This window comes from Schistocerca nitens, chromosome 11 (assembly GCF_023898315.1).
Source record: "Schistocerca nitens isolate TAMUIC-IGC-003100 chromosome 11, iqSchNite1.1, whole genome shotgun sequence".
Classification (NCBI taxonomy): Eukaryota; Metazoa; Arthropoda; class Insecta; order Orthoptera; family Acrididae; genus Schistocerca; species Schistocerca nitens.
Window position 1 is genome coordinate 22,510,799 of NC_064624.1, and position 19,010 is coordinate 22,529,808.

Sequence of the window (19,010 nt, forward strand, 5' to 3'; positions counted from 1 at the left end):
TTGACAGCCCTCATGCTGTCCCTGCTGGCTCAGAACGTGGTTGGCACATCTGTTGCCTCTGCACTACAACACCACTGTACCAGTGCATCATCTCACTTGGCTGTATATATTTCTACAATAACCAAAATCAGTCAATTCGAACTCATAATTATTGTACTATTATCTGTAACATCTTAAATACTTTTGAGTTTTCTATTTCTGTCCACTTTTTTTACTGTATTTTGGAAAGTCTTTGTTTCCCATATTAGAAGCTTGCATCCCTTAGCAAGAGCCACCCGTCCAAAGGATCATTTTCAAACATTAAACTACTACTTTTGTAGTTTTGAAATAATTAGCCTGCTGCTACGGAGTGAGAGTGAAATGTGTGTGGTAGACTGACAGACTGAGTGGGAAAAACTTCATGGAATATGTTTCACTGCAGAGCTGTGACTAGGCAGGGGCTGGTTCTGTACCAGTTACCACTGTATATGCCTTGCTCACATTCATACCATTCTGACAGTGAGGATGCTGATGGGTTACACTTCCAGGAAGCATTGCTAGTGAGGAAAAATTCTAGAAACCCATCCAGCAACCAATCAGACAGCTGTTAATGGTCACACAGGGTCAAAGAGCATAGTGAGGTTCAATTTGGCTCTCTTGCAACCAGCTTTCAGTCTGATCAGATGTGCCCTTCCACCCTATTCTCCAGCACTATGCCCTCAGTTGTTAGTGACCTTACAGGTAGAGTTCTGATGTAAGCACCAGTCAGAAGTTTTAAAGCACTCTCCGTTGTTTTTTTAAACAGTATGCTTGATTGCCATGTGTTCCTGGAGCCACATCCTACAATTGACTTTTCCTTGACAATTCTTGTACAATAATTTATTCTGTAGTGATTAGCTTAGGTAATTATTTAAATAGGTGCAGTTACACTCTTTAATTTATGGGTATGTACTGTGTTTATGTAGACTCAGTTCTTTGGGTAGTTTTCCACACAACCACTGAATATGTTTATATTCTGCTTACATCTCTTGTACTAGAGAAACGCTACATAACCCATCTTTAGCTGACACCCTTAGATATTCAGTCAACATTGTGAACCTTTTTTAACATGTTACTGCAAATTTTACTGTTTTTCTTAGAGATTCATAATATGTAAAGTCGCCACACTTGGTAGTATATTTTCAGATTCATCTGAATATAAGGCTATTGTCCCGAAGCCTGGTTTTTCTTTCCTTTTATTGGAAAATATTTAGTAAAATATTTAATAAAAATGCATCTGGATGTCCTATCATGAGAAAGATGGAATAAATGTAATCACATCTCTACAAAGTGTAGTAAAACAGAACAGTGCCAATCACTTAATTATAACCAACCCCAGTTGTTACACATATGATGGAACATGTACTAAACCACTTTCACAAATAACAAATAGGGAATCAAAAATAAAAACAATCGTTCTAAAATTAAAAATGAAGCATAAGTACACATTTCCCAAAACGTCATGTTTATTTACACAAATTAAGAAAAATATCCAGAATGGAAACATCTTTGAATATAACACTAGACATATTTAGTACTCACATTCTCAGCTCTCCAAAGTGTTGATCTTGCATGTACCTTACACAGTATTAAATGCTTAACAAAGAATTAAGAGCTTTGGTGCATAACACTTATCTACAATATCTCTGAATTATGTACAGAGCTTTGTGAAACAAAAACATTTCACAAAAAAAGATAGCTATTGTGCACTGGTGTAAATGGTAACCAAGCACAATGATTTTGTTAGATTACACATTTTCCCATCTGACCCATTTACATGAAGATCCATTGATGGGCAAAAATATCATGAACACTGCCTGTGAGGAGAATGAATGCCATGTTGTACACTAATGATGCAGTAAGCAGATTACATGTATAGCAGATCAGAGATTAAGAAGGAATTGTTCTACCAATTAGATAGGTTGTGAGCATGTAAATCCAATGACGTAAGTGACTTTAGCAAAGGACAGGCTACAGTGGTATTGCAGTTGGGAGCTAGCACCTCAAAAGTGGTGAAGCTGGTTGGCTGGACCTATGCTACTGTTGTGAACATCCAAAGAAAGTGGTTGAAAGGTGATAAATCCATAACCTTATGAAAAGATGTAACACATCTATACCTCATTACAAATCTTGGAGATCAGAGGCTTGTCTGCTCTGTAAAGCTGGAAATGTGGCAATATGAGACATATCTGATGACAGAAAATAATGCTCGAGAGGCCATACACATTTTAAAACACACAATTCAGTGTACATTTTTGAACATAGGGCTCCACAACATATGGTCTCTGTATGTTTCCATACTAACCCACCAAATTTTTCAATTGCAACTGCATTGCGCAAGGGATCATTGATGCTGGAATGAAGGTCAATGCTAATGACAACTGCCAACTGTCAGGACGAGTGACATTTCTTGTTACACCAGGTGAGATGCCACATCCAGATATGCAGTCATGTAGGTGAATGGCACCAGATCGAGGGCCTGTTATGCTATGGGGTAAGTCACTTTGGCTCCTTTGGGACATCTGGTAATAAGTGAAGGCATCATGACAGTTGCAGACTATGTCACCTTTATTGCAACTACATAGATTCCTTCATGCCTGATGTGCTCTGCCACAGTGAAGGCAGCTTTCAGCAGGTAACTGTCCATGTCACATGTAAAGAACGACTACCCAGTGGTCTCAGTAGCATGGTAACTAACAGTTATGTCTCAACCACACCATTTAGCTGATCTGAATGTGTGCAGTACAACTAGTGCGACATACATCCAGAAATATGAAAACGACATGTCAAGTCCATATCATGTAGAATTGTTCATGTATTCCAAAAGTGGACAAACATGCTATTAAGTAGATTGTTATATTTGTTGTTACGTTTACAAATGCAGGGTTAATATGAACAGAACATACATGTACACACTATTAATGACACACACAGCAGATCTCTTGAGAAAACATACATTAGTTAAATAATGCCATAATCACGTTTCTCCAGTGTTGAGTTTACTAGTCTTTGTGCAGGAAGTGCCATGGATATATTTTTGATAACATTGTTTCTAAAGTGCAGTTACGAGTACTACATAATGACTATGTCTGGAATATTAAGCAGCAAGTCATCACATTTCCTTGGCCTTATACTGAATATTGCATTGTCCATATGATTACTGACGAAGGTAAGGATTTATCACAATTCACAATCTTCTTGTCTCAAGATTGATAGGAAAGAGCAGCAGTGTTAATGACAAAAACAGATTTGATTCATGTTTATGGAGTATTTAGTAATACAAGTTCTTGACATCACAATCTGTAGATATATTTTTATATTGTCACATTATCTTATACCACTCTATAGTACACATCATTGCACATTTTTTTCCACAATTCTACCACATTTTAATATTATTTCACAGGAACTGCAATTTATTGTCCCCTGTTACATCCATTACTTTATAGGCCTTGAGGGCACAAACCAGGAAAACCTATTTGTGTAAACCAACACTTACTTGTAGTTTCTTTCTGATGTGAATTAATGCATGTGTCTTGAGAGTACCCAATTTAGTGAAACTTTTGTCAGAGACATAACATTTCTGAAGTCACCTTCCAATGTGTTCTAATGCATGTGTCTTGAGATCGCCTGACATAGCAAATGATTTCCCACTAATCTCACATCTGTGAGGTTACTTTCTAATGTGAATTAATGCATGTGTTTTGAGAATGCTGGATACAGCAAAAGATTTCCCACAAATTTCACATTTGTAAGGTTACTCTCCAATGTGAATTAATGTTGGGCCTTGAGATTGCCTGCCCTAGCAAAAGACTTCCCACAAATATCGCATTCGTGGGATTTCTTTCCAGTGTGAATTAATGTGTGCCTCTTGAGAGCATTCAACAAAGCAAAGGATTTCCCACAAATATTACATTTGTAAGGTTTCTTCCCAGTGTGAATTAATACTTGTTTCTTGAGATAACTTGACAAAGCAAAACATCTCCCACAAATCTCACATTTGTGAGGTTTGTTTCCAGTGTGAATTAATTTGTGAGTCTTGAGACTCCCTGACTGGGCAAACGATTTGTCACAAATCACACATTTGCGAGGTTTCTTTCCAGTGTGACTTAATAAGTGTTTCTTGAGATAGCCTGACCTAGCAAAAGATTTGCCACAAGTCTCACATTTGTGAGGCTTCTTTCCAGTGTGAACTAATTCGTGTCTCTTGAGATGATCTGACGTACGAAAAGATTTCCCACAAATCTCACATTTGTGAGGTTTCTTTCCAGTGTGAATTAATTTGTGAATCTTGAGCTGATCTGACGTACGAAAAGATTTCTCACAAATCTCACATTTGTGAGGTTTCTTTCCAGTGTGAATTAATTTGTGAATCTTGAGACTATCTGAATGGGCAAATGATTTGCCACAAATCACACATTTGTGAGGTATGTTTCCAGTGTGAATTAATTCCTGTCTCTTGAGACTGCTGGACCTAGCAAAACATCTCCCACAACTCTTACATTTGTGAGGTTTCTTCCCAGTGTGAATTAAAATGTGAGTCTCGAGATAACCTGCCCTAGTAAAAGAGTTCCCACAAATCTCACATTTGTGAGGTTTCTTTCCAGTGTGAATTAAGTTTTGAGTCTTGAGACTCCCTGACTGGGCAAACGATTTGTCACAAATCACACATTTGTGAGGTTTGTTTCCAGTGTGAATTAATTCATGTCTCTTGAGTTTGTTCGACCTAGCAAAACATTTCCCACAAATCTTACACTTGTGAGGTTTCTTTCCAGTGCGAATTAATTCCTCTGTCTTGAGATGACCTGACTGAGAAAACGATTCCCCACGAATCTCACATTTGTGGGGTTTCTTTCCAGTGTCAAGTAATTTCTCTCTCCTGGGATGACCTGACCTACCACACAATTTGCCACAAATACCACATTTGTCCGTGCTGTTTGCAGTAAGTAGATCACCATGGGCCCTGACATTAACAGCTGTAGACAAAGTTCCATAGTCACTTATTTTGTCAGCATCATTTCCCATAGGTGTGTTACACATGTCATTAGAGGACTTCTTTGAAGTTTTCCAAGTTTCCTTGTATGAAGACCACACATTGTGTTCTGTAACAGAAACTTCTGTCCAACTATCCAAAAGGATACTGCTTTGATGCTCATCACTATAGCCATATTTTTCATGGATGCCAGCAGTTAAGACGTGATATTTCTCACTCATTCTCAGATGCTTTTTCAAACTAAATTTACTGTCAAATATCTCACAACACCACTTACAAACATACAAAGGTGGTTGCATGCCATCGATGTGCATAAACACATGCTTTATGAGTCTGTATTTTGAAGGAAAGCCTTGTTGGCAGAAATTACAGCTATATACATGTAATTCCTTTTCCCTCGCACTACAGTCATATTGGGTAGCAACTGAGCATTCTTTATCAACAGTCACATCTCCTGTATGCGTACCAAACTCGTGTGTTGACTTCTCCATATCTATCACAAATTCATCCTGGACCAGTTGATGGTGACACGTTTCTTCACATATGCCACACCTCCCACCAGTACTTTGAGTCAATCTGAAGAGTGAGGAGCAGAATGTTACATGTTGAGATATATATATATATATATATATATAAAACAAAGAAACAATATTTGAATGTCCATAAATCCAGTACTATAGGGCACAAGTCATAAAAGTGCATAAGAAATTATATATTTACTGTTAGCGATTTAAAATTATAATATTCCATCAGAAGGAAAGAACTGATGAGGTAAAAATGGTTTAAAACGAAAATAACCAGAGGAAATTCAATAATGAATAATTTGAGACACTGTCACTTTGATTTGAAATTTTTAGATCAGAATTAAAATAATTGCATGTGTTACAATCTTTTTAAAATACATTGCTACAAGTTGATAGTCTACACAAATTTATTAAATTTATCAAAAGATGTATCACTTAAATGTTATAATTCAAAATACTTAAGTTCAAGGCATTTAAGATTTAAATCAGAGAAATAATTTTTAAATGTTCCTCTTCCATTATCTTAGCTCGTTAAGTGCCTTTTCTTTGTTTTGCAGACACTTTCACCTCTGGCAATGATATATTTATTTCACCTAGTAAACAGATTTTTTTTGTTTGATTCCCAGTGATTCAAGAACTAGTGCAAGCTTCAATATTTTGATTAGGTATCTAGTATGGATGTTAATTAGGTGGATAATGACTGTTCATGAACAAGAACATTGTCACAGGAATCAAGGGGGAAAAATTGCAAACTGATGAATGAATGTACACTTGCAGATGGTTTCAATCTAAGACTGCGTTTTTGGCACTGCAACTTATATGAAGCCTTGAACAAACGAAAATACTGTCTGAAAGGATGGAAATGGTTGTAAATTTTCCTGTACATTTGCAGTGAGCCTTTTTTGAAAGTTCTACATCTTCCCAACATCTGGTCATCTGGCATTGCAGAACACCATTTACTGAAGGACACACATATTAATGGCCACATCATCACCCATTAAACACTGCAGGCTGACACTTCATACTGAGTGGCAGTGATAACAGCTGATGCATGAGCTACCCCTGTACTATCTGGGTCCCATTATTCCACCTGCAGTTAAACCCTTTCCCACAGATCAAAATTGTGATGTCTTTCTGGTCCCCAGTATGTGGAACATGTTGGAAATAGAAGATTACAGATACTGAAAGCGTGCCTGCTCCAGTGTTATCTTTTGTTCTGACTGTAACTTTTCACTTTTTTGCAATGTGTTGGGTATATAGTTTTGTTTGGCATGGGTCTGGTAAATTTCGAGTGTTTATAAACTTGTAATTGGGATCACACGATTTTTGGACGTAACTGAGATCATGGTCTGTGTCAGATTCTAGAAGTTGACAACTGAATCACTAAATCTTGTTATTTCTTTTTAACTCAATTAGATACAACATAGGAAAGTGAAGTAACTGTATATTAATAATTAAGAAAGAAATCGGAAAAAATATGCAAGTAAAGTTTCAAACAAATACCTTCTGTTTCTCAAAGTACTAGAAATGAAATTTACAATTAAAATTTTATGCTATGCCAGTCAACCATAAACAAACCAGAATAATGAACAGAATTTGTGGAAAAGTTCAACAATAAATAAATTTTGATGTTAGTTATTTATCAATTGTTTTAGAGACCTCCATGTAAGCATTGTGTAGGTACTGGGTACTTGTGTCAAATCCTTAATCTTTACTGCACAACAATTTTTGTTGCAGGTACATTCATACACTATTCATGCAGTGTCAATGGAAGTGCAAATATATTTTATTGACACACATACTACACCCTGGACAATAACACTGCTAATGGTTTAGACCACATATGTTATAAACGTTGGCACTGCTGATGTAACCTCTACTTTATTCCTTTGTTGTCTCGATTCTCAAACCAAAGAGCTGTCATTATGAACAAAAACCCTTTCTTACAATGTATCTATCTACTCTGGTACCCCTCCATCCAACAACTAGTAAGGTCGGGGGATTAATAGGACATCTCGCCACCTTTAATTGGTCTTTCGGCTGAAGCTGGTTGCGAAGTCCCACTGCATATATATAAGCTAGTATTACAATGGGGTCACCACTCCCGAAGACTACCAACCCCCTCAATAATCAATATAGTTGAAGTACGGTTCTTTTAGTCTCAGAACTCATGGATGATGATGTTTGGTTTGTGGGGCACTCAACTGCACGGTCTTCAGCACCTGTACGAAGTCCTACTTTTTACACATTCTATTTTTTTACACAGTCAAAGGTAGCCACTGTCACAGATGATGATGATGATGATGATGATGATGATGATGAAATGATGAGGACAATGCAAATACCCAGTCACTGGGCAGAGAAAGTCCCCAACGCGGCCAGGAATCAATCCTGGGAACCCATGATCTAGAAGCAGCAATGCCAGCTACTAGACCATGACTGCGGACAGAACTCATTGAGAATAATAAGTCTGTTCAGGCTGGTTTGAATGGTTAGAGAGACGTGGCACACACTGCATATTGTAAGAAACACTGGCAGCAGTCACCATAGTTATTACATTGTAATAACAATAAACACACACTGTTGATAAAAACCCCTGCTGAGTAGCAATCATAGAACGAGTGTGGTATCTCTGCAAGACATCATAGCAACTTTATTATGACTCTACTGAGGACAAAATTGTCTGAACAGCACCCTGTTTTCATGACGAAGTCGATCTGGGGCGTTTCAAGTGATTATAATTAAACTGACAGTGTTCTGGGTGCTGCAGTGTGGGCTCTATGCTTTGCAGGATGCTGTAACATTGTATAGGTGTTCATTAACTGGTGTCCCCACGAAGTACACTGAAAAATAATTTTTCAATTTCCGCCACCTGGTGAAAATATGGCGCTGTAAGCAGTGAGAATGAGGTATCAGTGCAGGAAAAAAAAGAGGAGAAACGATCAGACCAATGATAATGGTGGTTCTGATATGTTTATTAGGATATGATCAGAAGTTACATGTTCAAAATGGTCTACTGAATCTACAACATGCTGATCCATGACGATATGGTTAGCAGTTGCCTACAGCATATCCAGTTTAATAAGGTTGATTGTCATCATATGATATCCTTCTCATCAGGAGCATCTGGATACATCCCCAAAATATCTTTCACATATCCCAACATCCACATGTCGCATCAGTTTAGGTCAGGGGATCTCGAAGGCCACATATCTTTAAACTACATAGATATAACGTGGATGATACCGAAGGTTTCATGAAATCAATTGTTCACTCAACTGACATATCATGCCACCCCATCTCACATCAAAATAATGTCACAGACACTATTATGTTCTTGAAATGATGGAATCTCGTCGCATAACAAGGTCTTTATAAGGTTCAGATGTGACTTGTGAAATCACACCACACTGTCACATAAGCTGAGTGGAGTGGATGTTCCTGCACAAGATTTGGGAGGACAACCCCATATGTGACAGTTCTGTGTATTCACAGCCCCATGCAGAGTAAAATATGCCTTGCCCACCCACAGAGTATTCCCCAGCAAAAGGTCACTCATTTCCATGCATGCCAAAAATGAAAGCAAAGTCACAGCGTTGTATCCTATCATGGGTTTCTTTAGTCATGGGCTTTCTTTAGCAACACATTCTGAGCCTTACAGAGATACTAGTGTAAAATGTGCCACAAAATGTTTTGAACTGTTGATTGGGATGAGGCACAGTCAGAGGCAGAGAGTGAGTGTGAGTACTCTAGCACTCACTGCAGAATTTGAGCCATCTGCTGCATGGTCGGTTGTACTAAAAGCAACTTGAGCAACCACTATGAGTGTCTGCTGCACCACTCAATTCACCTATTTCTTCAAATTTCTTGATTGTATTCAACACATTTATTTCAATAATATTCCTCCAATGCAGTGCCACTGGTCTGATAAAACAAGCGTACCACTAGTGCAGTGTTTCTTGTCAATAGCCACTTCATTGCATATGGAAGGCTTAAACCTTAACTAGGGGGTATACTTTGGCAAGAAAAAATTTCCCAGATTTCCCAATTAGAAACGCGCTTTCTAGGCTCAAAAACTTTTTACTGGATGGAAGTACATTCTTCCATGTCAAAAGATGGTATCATTTCCCTAGGAGCTGTAAACCTTATCAATCCCTTGAATGGTTATGGATTTATAAACCTATGCATAACTTCCTGGCACTTTATGAATCTCAACCTAGCAAAAATCAAAGCATTTTTGAAAGATCTTTGATGCACGGAAACATGTACACTACATATTTTTGTATCACGTAAGTATAAACACAATTACATTATGCTAGCTTCCAAAGCACTGAAATCATGATTGCGGCGTGCTTTTGCCAGCCAAGCATTGCTCGTCACATGATCTCGCCAAAGATGACACAAATATTCAGAGCATAGCAATGATGTAGTCAGCCAATGACAACATGAATGTTAAGATGTGCAAACACACAAACGGAAGAAGTTAATGATTTAAATTAATATACATCAGTACAACTACAAGAGAACCTTAGTGTTGATATATAGTATTGACTTTTCAAAAGTTTTTGCTGTTTTTTTCGAGGTGTGGTTAGGCAGGACCCTAGGAGCACCAGCTTCAATTTTAGCAGCTTTATATTTCTGACAAGCACGATTATAAATGTCACTGATGTGCACTGGACACTTCGTGGGTTACATGGCTGTTTACATGTTCTGTACACCACTGACTTTTCCCACAGTAAAGCTTGTTACATGTGAAATCGCTCAAGGACTTACTTCAGTCTTGTTTTTGCCAGCATTAATGCATAATCTGTAATCAATGAAAGAAGTATAATAATTATGAGACACTAAACTCGAAACTTGGTCATTTTTTGTGTATATTATCCTTTCAAGATATATGAAATGCAAGTGTGCCAACAAAATTTAAAATTATGGCATAAATTGCTGGTATTTTGGGACCAAATTTTTCAACATTGCTGGTCCTAAGCGTTAAGTCTTGAATGGGAATATAATGCTCCATGATCTAAGGAATTCATCACACAGTCTGACACGCATCATCATCTTACATTTACGTTGAAAGGAACACTTCTGAAACCTACATTCGCGGTATTTCACCATCTTCTGTTAGAAATGTAAGCAGCTGTGACGTCACTAATCAAAATCAGCCCAAGAATGAAACATACTGAAAGCAGTTTGTTGTTAGAAAATAATGCAGAATTTTTAACATCGATGTCGGCAGATGCCTGTGTGTGCACTCGTTTTGTTGTTTTGAATGGCTCATTTCCTTTGCAACAAAATATTTCTTTTGGTGATATTCCCTCGTTTTTGTTTTATTGCTGCAGTACTACTCTGCAATAGCGGGATAATGTAATTTTTTTATTAGTGTATCAGGTCTTAGCAATCAGAATTACAAAAATTTAACTGAAAAAAAAAATAATTAATTACTGGAATTCTGAAACATCCCTAATCCGGATCTGAGCAGATCCGAGTCCTTTTTGTGTGGCTATATTAAAGACAACGCCAGCCCGGCTGGTTCCCCTTATTCCGCCTCAGTTACACTATGTCGGCGATTGCTGTGCAAACAAGCTCTCAACGTATGCGTACACCACCATTACTCTACCACGAAAACATAGGGGTTACACTCATCTGGTGCGAGACGTTCCCTGGGGGTCCACCAGGGGTCGAACCCCACAATAACCCTGGGTTCGGTGTGGGGTGGCAGAGGGGTGGACTGTCGTAGTTGTTGTGGGGTTGTGGACCACTGCAGCTGCAGTGGGGATGGAACCTCTCTGTCTTTCCTAGGTCCCCAGTTAACGTACAATACAATATTAAAGACACGGTGTACAGCAGTAACCCCAAAACCATTACTGAGCTGAAAACCGACACTGAGGGGGTCATCAACGACATTGATGTTCCGACACTTCAGTGGGTATTGCAGAATTATGCACTCTGGCTGTACCACAGCATCGCCAATGTTGGCAGGCATATCAAACATGTCAATCTAAATCAGAATATCTGTAGAAAAGTTTACATGTGGAATAAAGTGTGTAAACGCTGTAGTTTGTAACTAATTTACGAGTTTTTCATACAGTTTAATAATTGTCACCTATCTTTGCTAAGTGACAGACTGGGCACTGGACTAAGTGCTCCATATCCATCACTGCTATTTGTGTTTTGACTGAGCAATTCAGTTACTAATGTTGGTGTGGCTTTCTGCCCTAGTTGAGAGTGAGGTTATTATTTCCTTTGTCATAATTCATAGGAAGTTGAAATCACTGTGAATGTTCATCATCCTTTCCCCACAGTATCTCCCTGATATCCTTCACACTCTGATTCTATCACAGAAACAATTTGTGATAAAGAGAAAAATTAAGGGACCACCCATTGAAGCTTTCCGCATTTGGTGAGGTTTGTATACTGGAGAGTGTACATCATCCGTGTGGGTACACACACACACACACACACACACACACACACACACACACACACACACACACACACACTTTAGAACCTTTTACTCTAAATATCTAATTAAGTGTACAGTCCCTGCCTGGTTTCATGATATTACACTACATTACATTACACTACATTAAATTACATTAATACTCGTTCCCCAGATCATGAATATGACATTTTGCCATGTGGAGCTTGTGAGTTTAACTTTAGGTTTCTTTACACAACGAATATTTTCTATTTACAATCACTATTTTGTAATTAAAAATTCATCTGCTGAGTAGACGATGCCATCATTCATAAATTCTTTTGATTTATTTTTAGATGCTAGTTGGCTATCTGTCAGACTTTTAATGCTACCTGGTAAACGACCAAACAATTTTGTGGGAGCACAATTCATCTCTTCCTGTGCCAAAGTCAGATTTAGCCCACTGCACTTTTCTGTTATCTTTGAGCCGGCCGCAGTGGTCTCGCGGTTCTAGGTGCGCAGTCCAGAACCGTGCGACTGCTACGGTCGCAGGTTCGAATCCTGCCTCGGGCATGGATGTGTGTGATGTCCTTAGATTAGTTAGGTTTAAGTAGTTCTATGTTCTAGGGGACTGATGACCACAGCAGGTGAGTCCCATAGTGCTCAGAGCCATTTGAACCATTTTTTTTTGTTATCTTTGAACTGTGGTTCATCATTAATAACAAATTCCATAAGTTAATGTACATATTGTAAATGTACTGCTGATACCTCCAATTCCCTAAGTATCTGCAAGGTGATCTTGGGTGCTCTCCACCTATTATTCTGATTATGCACTTTTGTACAATGAATACTTTTTCTCTTAATGATGAGTTAATTTACTGATATGTTTGTCACCAAAATTTGCAATAACACTTAAAGCATAAGATGCTGAACTGAAATGTTTCATCAGCTCATTGATGCCTTTCTTCCAGTTAATTTTTCATCAATGCACACACCCACAAATTTCGAATATTCTGCTTAGCAACAGATTTCTGTTCCAAATCTATATTTATCAATGGTATTATGCCATTTACTGCACAGAACAATATATACTGTTTTCTCAAAATTTGTTGTGAGATTATCTGCAGACAACCACTTCATTTCCTGGATGACATAAATCACAATTTCCTCAGCTAATTATTGTTTGGGTGTGATTACTGCATCATTAGAAAAATAACTAGTTTTGCATCTTCATGAATGTAGAGTGCCAAGTCATTAACATATATTAAGAAAAATTTGGGGAACAAAACGAACACTGTGGGACATTGTTCTTGATACCTCCCCAGTTAGAGGACCGCTGACTTTACTGTTACTGTTAATTTCTACCTTCTGGATTCTTCCACTTAAATACGAATTAAACCGTTAGTGCATGTCCAACTCACAACAGGCTTTCAGTTCTCTGCTGGAAGTGCTATCAGTTCCATGCGAGCTTTTACTTTGAGCGAATTTATTATTTTCCTAATTTCAGTTGAGGTGGGTTGAATTTCAATTCTATCAAATTGCATAGATACTGCTTCTTCCATGTACATCCTATTATTTCCTAATAAACACCTGGATCCTATTTTCTTTACACCATTTACAAAATGATTATTGAAATTACTTCTTACTTCTGGTTTTTGTTAAACTTTTCATTGAGTTTGATAGAAATACAGTCTTCCTGTGATTTCGACTGTCCTGTTTCCTTTCTAGCAATATCCCAAACTGTTTTATTATCAGAGGTGCGAATCTGAGACATTATGCACACAATTCTTGACTTTTTAATACCTTTTCTTAATACAGTGCAAGTTTTTTTTTTAATACTTGGCTCTTCCTGGATAATTATCCTTCTGGCTGTAAAATAAATTTCCATTTTCTGCATAAAACATATTCTTATCTGTTTACTAAGTCACAGCTTTTTAGATTGTTTCTTACGATTACGTTTTGTTTGATTCCTTAGGGAAATTATTTTCGCATTAAATTTGAAATTGGCATCAGGTTCCCTGCAGATCTCATCCCATTCTCTTGCTAGCTCTTATCAAATATATGCTTCTGTCCAGTGTGCACACTGACAGTGACTGTCAAAAAATCTGCAAAGCCATGTCAATAGCAGCATGAATTAAGCAAAGCATTACCATATGACCTTGTCTGTCTGGTACTCACTGCTTATAATGCTATTCGAAAGGCACCCGTGGTGGAAATGACACTGCGGCGAAGGTATGAGCTTAGAGATATCCACTAAGTCAAAATAGGCCAAAGAGTGCTTGTTGGCATTCAAAAAATGGAGTGAAGATGAAGGCTGTGAAAACTGGCATAACCCCCCTCAACCACCACTTGTCGCTCTATGATGTAGAGCAGCACAAACTTTATGCAAGGAAGCAATCTTGTTGCCTTTCACAAGTTACGTGTGACAAGTTTTTGCAAGTCCAGTGCATGTCTTGGCCAAGTGATACATGATGTAGGGTCATTGCGCACGGGTTTAACAAAGCAGGATGGGTGGAACAGGAACCAATATTGACATCAATCAAGTTTACAATACTGAGTATGACCTGTTAAAATAGCATCTACAACGAATTGTACAGATGCGGGCTTGGTTGCTGCTTTCATGTGGGCGGACAAAGAGAGAGAGAGAGAGAGAGAGAGAGAGAGAGAGAGAGAGAGAGACAGACAGAGAGAGAGAGAGAGAGAGAGAGAGAGAGAGAGAGACAGAGAGAGAGAGAGAGAGAGAGAGACAGAGAGAGGCGACAGGGGACAGGGAGGGGGACAGAGAGAAGACAGTAACGGAGCTAGGGCCTGAGGTGTACAGGATGAAAAGGGGATATTTGAGCGGACGTTGGAAGGAAAACAATGACAGGACCTTCCTGCCTCCTCCATGTGCTTCTGCTGATTGTACATGTAGCAGCTCCTGTTCCAAGTGCCCTCTGCTCTGCATTCACAGGGTCAAAATTCCGCTCAGTTGAGATGCATGTCATTTTTCACTGATATCAGCGTTAGCATCCATCCATGAACACAACCACTCCCATGGCCACTGCTCCAGCAACTTACGGAAGCACACACTGCCCTGTTCTCCTTACATCTCTGAGCCCATCATGTCATATCACATTACTACAACTAACATGAATTAAGTGTTGCGTACGTTTGAATTGTTTAAAATGCCTGTCCATACAACGAACGTTTAAGTACTGATGTACCTGCAACTCTAATTATGTTTCGTTACTATTGTGTCAGTAGTGGGTGGTACTTTCTTCTTTAAATATCTACGTACAACTCCCTCGCAGCATTTGCATCTTGATAATAACTGATGAATACGTCTACTATGTATTATACACAGTTAATACACTTTTTGGTCATGGCATGCTGTAATGGGAGTGGTGGTGGTGAAGATACTGAAGCAACTTGCTGCTGTTGCTGTGGTATTCCAGAAAATGAAATGAGGGTACAGTTGGTAAATATGTGAACAACTGGCTTTGAGACAGTTAGCCACAACACCTAAACGTCCTAAGCTAACGAGCATAGACATATGTAAGATGACGATGATGGCTGAACTATATCTACATTAGTACTCTGCAATTCACAATTAATGGCCTGGCAGAGGGTCATGGAACTATCATTTTAATCTACTTCTCTACCATTCCACTCTCACTGCGTGCAGGGAAAACGAACATGTACATCTTTCCATGTGAGCTCTGATTTTTCGTACTTTACTATGATGATAATTTCTCCCTACGTAGATGGGCACCAATAAAATACCACACTGATGACAAAATTCGTGTTTTAGATTTCATGAAAAAGTCTTGCTGTAGTGAAAAACGCCTTTGTTTTTTACCACGACCCCAGTTCATGTAGCATATCTATAGCACTGTCTACTTTATTTCGCGATAATACAAAACGAGCTGTCCTCTTCTGAATTTCTTTGATGAGCCCTACCACACTGTAATACTCCACAAGAGCACAGACAAGCCGTTTCTTTAGTTGACCTGTTACGTTTTCCAAGTGGTCTGCCAAGGAATCAGTCTTTGGTTTGCTTTCTCCAGAGCATTATCTACATGAATGTTATGATTTTATTTATTCATGAGTGTAATTCCTATATATTTAGTTGAGTTCACAGCTTTTAGGTTTGTATGATATATCTTGTGAACGAAATTTAGCACATTCCTTTCAGTACTCATGAGGTTGACTTCATAACTTTCATTATTTACAGTCAATTGCTATTTTTCACATCATACCGATATCTTTATCACTTCACAATTCGTTTTGATCATCTGATGACTTTACAATAAGGTAAATGACAGTATAATCTGCAAATTATCGAAGAGAGCTGCTCAGATTGTTTCCTAAATCGTGTATGTAGGTCAGAGACAAGAGAGGGCCTATAACACTTACTTGAGAAACGTCAGATATTACTTCGATGGCTTTCTGTCAGTTATGACGAACTGTGACCTTTCTGGTACAAAATCACGAATCAGTGCACACAACTAGGGTGCTACTCCAGGGGCACACAATGTAATCGAAAGTCACTTGTGAGGAATTGAGCCAAAAGCCTTCTGTAAACCAAAAAATATGGAATCCATGTAATGTCATTTGTACAAATGAGCCATTACTTTGCGAGAATACAGAGCTTGTTATGTTTCACAAGAATTATGGTTGTCGAATATGTGTTGGCTGTTTGTCAATAAATGATGTCTTCAAGGTAATTCATAATGTTCAAACAGATAATATTTTCCAAAAACCTATTCCAAAGCGACTTTAGTGGAATATGTCGGCATTTCATCGGATTACTCCCATTTCCTTTCTGGGTTCTGGTGTAATTTGTGTAAATATCCTGTCTTCGGGTACCTATCTTTCTGCAGTTGAAGAGTTGTATATGACTGCTAAGTATAGAGCTATTGTATCAGCATATTCTGATAGGAATCTGAATGGTGTACAATCTGGACCAGAGGCATTGCTTTTCTTAAGCGTTTTAAGCTGCTCCACTACGTTTAGGATACCCACTTCTAACTTACTCATGTAGGCAGTTATTCTTTATCAGAATTTTGGAATACTTACTTTGCTTTTCCTGTGAAGGAATTTAGGAAATTCGCCTTCACTAACTCGTTTTAGTAGCACTGTCGTCAGTAACTTTACCATTGTTATCACGCAGTGAAGGTATTAATGCACCATGTCAGCTGTATACTTTACATACAACCAGAATTTCTTTGGGTTTTCATCCAGATTACGAGACGGAGTGTCGTTCTGGAAACTATTAAAAGTCTCTCTTATTGAAATTCGAGATAAATTTTGAGCTTCTGTGAAACTTCGCCATATCTGTGGTTTTTGCATTCTTTTAAATTTGGCATGTGAATTTCATTGCTTCTGCACCAAAGGGCTGACTTGTTTCGTGTCAGCACCACCTCTTAATTTGACACTTATCTCTCAGTTATTACTTATTTTACTTTAAACAACATCTGGACTATGTTTAGAAAGATTTATCTGGAGGAGTGGAAACTGCCTCTTCGGAATGTGTCAAACGAATTTTCATCTGCTTTTTCAAGAGCATAAATTTTGTGTTTATTTTAGTTAGTTTCGATGTTACAGTGTTCACTCTTGTGAACTCTTCATGGCTACAGAACGCTGCGGTCACTAATCCCTTTATCTGTTATGCTCCCTGTTTGGTCAGGGTTATTAAGATATCAATGATGTTTTCGCAACCATTTACACTTCAAGTGGGCTCCTGAACTCATTGTTCGAAATAATTTTCAGAACGGTTTCTAACGACGTTTTATGCCTACCACTGACATTAAACATTTATTTTCGCCAATATATCAAGGGTAGACTGCAATCCCCACTAACTATAATTGTACGATTGGCATACCTATTTGAAATGACAAGTTTTCTTTGAGCTCTTCACCAACTGTTTCATCGAAGTCAGAGCGTCGGTAAAGGGAACTTATTAATTTACTCCAGTCGGTAGGTGTAAGTTCCACCCGTACTAATCATAATGTGTTGGCTTTCAGTCAGCATCTTCATCTTCATTAGTTAAAACGTCTGGCCTCAGAGGCTGTGGTCGATCTGTGAAACTACTTCTTCATGACATTTCATTGCCAACTGCAGGCAACAACTTCCGAGGTGAGTCAACGACTGGCTACCAGGCCGTGCAGGTCCCAACATTGCCTGTCCATGACTGATTTCCAGTATGATAATGAGTTCCACGAACAAGCATAAGGCATGGCCACGGGCATTCCTCTGAGTCCAGCTGTTGATAATCTTTTCATGGAATTTTTTGAACAGGCGCTGCAGTCTGGCAGTAAAACCCCTTTAAAGTGGTATCGGTATGTGGATGAGACTTCTGTGATATGGAATCACAGTGAAGAGAACTGTATGGTTTCTTGGTGTATCTGAATAGTATTAATCCAAGGATACAATTTACAATAGAGGAACAGAGAAATGGACAACTATATTTTTTGGATGTATCAGTAATTAAACAGGCAGATGCGAGTCTAGGGCAGAAAGTGTATAGAAAGGAAACACACACCGACCATTACCTTCATAAGGATTTGAACCACCATCCCAGGCGTAAGAGAGGTGTTATTAGAACACTGGTGGATAGAGATAGTGAGATCTGTGAGCCAGTATTTGCAAGATGATCTAAATCATTTGTGAATGACTTAAGAAAAATGGATATGCTGACAACGAGATATATCAAGCACTTCATCCCAGAAGGAAAGTGTGTGACAACATTCAGCAAGAACAACTGTCAGCTGGAAAAGTTTTTGTTCCATTTATTTATTAATATATACTACGAACCGTATTGGGAAAGTTCTGGCCAAGTTTCTAGTTGAAATAGTCTTTAGATCCACAAAGAAGATTAGTGAGTGGAAACATAGGCTTCTGAGGCCGTCGTCACAGCCAATAAAATTCTTCTGGGTTTGAGGCCGCATTGTCAATTATAAAATTTTGTAGTTGACAATGCGACCTCGAACCCAGAAGAATTTTATTGACAATGCGGCCTCAAACCCAGAAGAATTTTACTGACCAAGATTAGTCAGTGCTTAAGATCGGCGAA

The 19,010-nt window shown here is 38.4% G+C and overlaps 1 protein-coding gene across 6 annotated transcripts in view; it reads right to left on the reverse strand.

Moving 5' to 3' along the window:
* The window catches only part of LOC126212857 (zinc finger protein 91-like), a 152,756-nt gene that overhangs the window by 23,094 nt on the left and 110,652 nt on the right, over positions 1-19,010 (reverse strand). For 5 of the 6 annotated variants that reach the window (XM_049940297.1, XM_049940296.1, XM_049940298.1 and 2 more), the window contains 2 exons: positions 4,362-5,587; positions 1,446-4,277 (listed from right to left, as the gene is read on the reverse strand). In XM_049940297.1, coding sequence (XP_049796254.1) covers positions 3,793-4,277; positions 4,362-5,587 — 1,711 coding nt within the window. In that variant the 3' untranslated portion in view covers positions 1,446-3,792. Of the gene's footprint in view, positions 1-1,445; positions 4,278-4,361; positions 5,588-19,010 lie in introns of those variants that run through there. The other variant, XM_049940301.1, reaches the window with a different exon arrangement.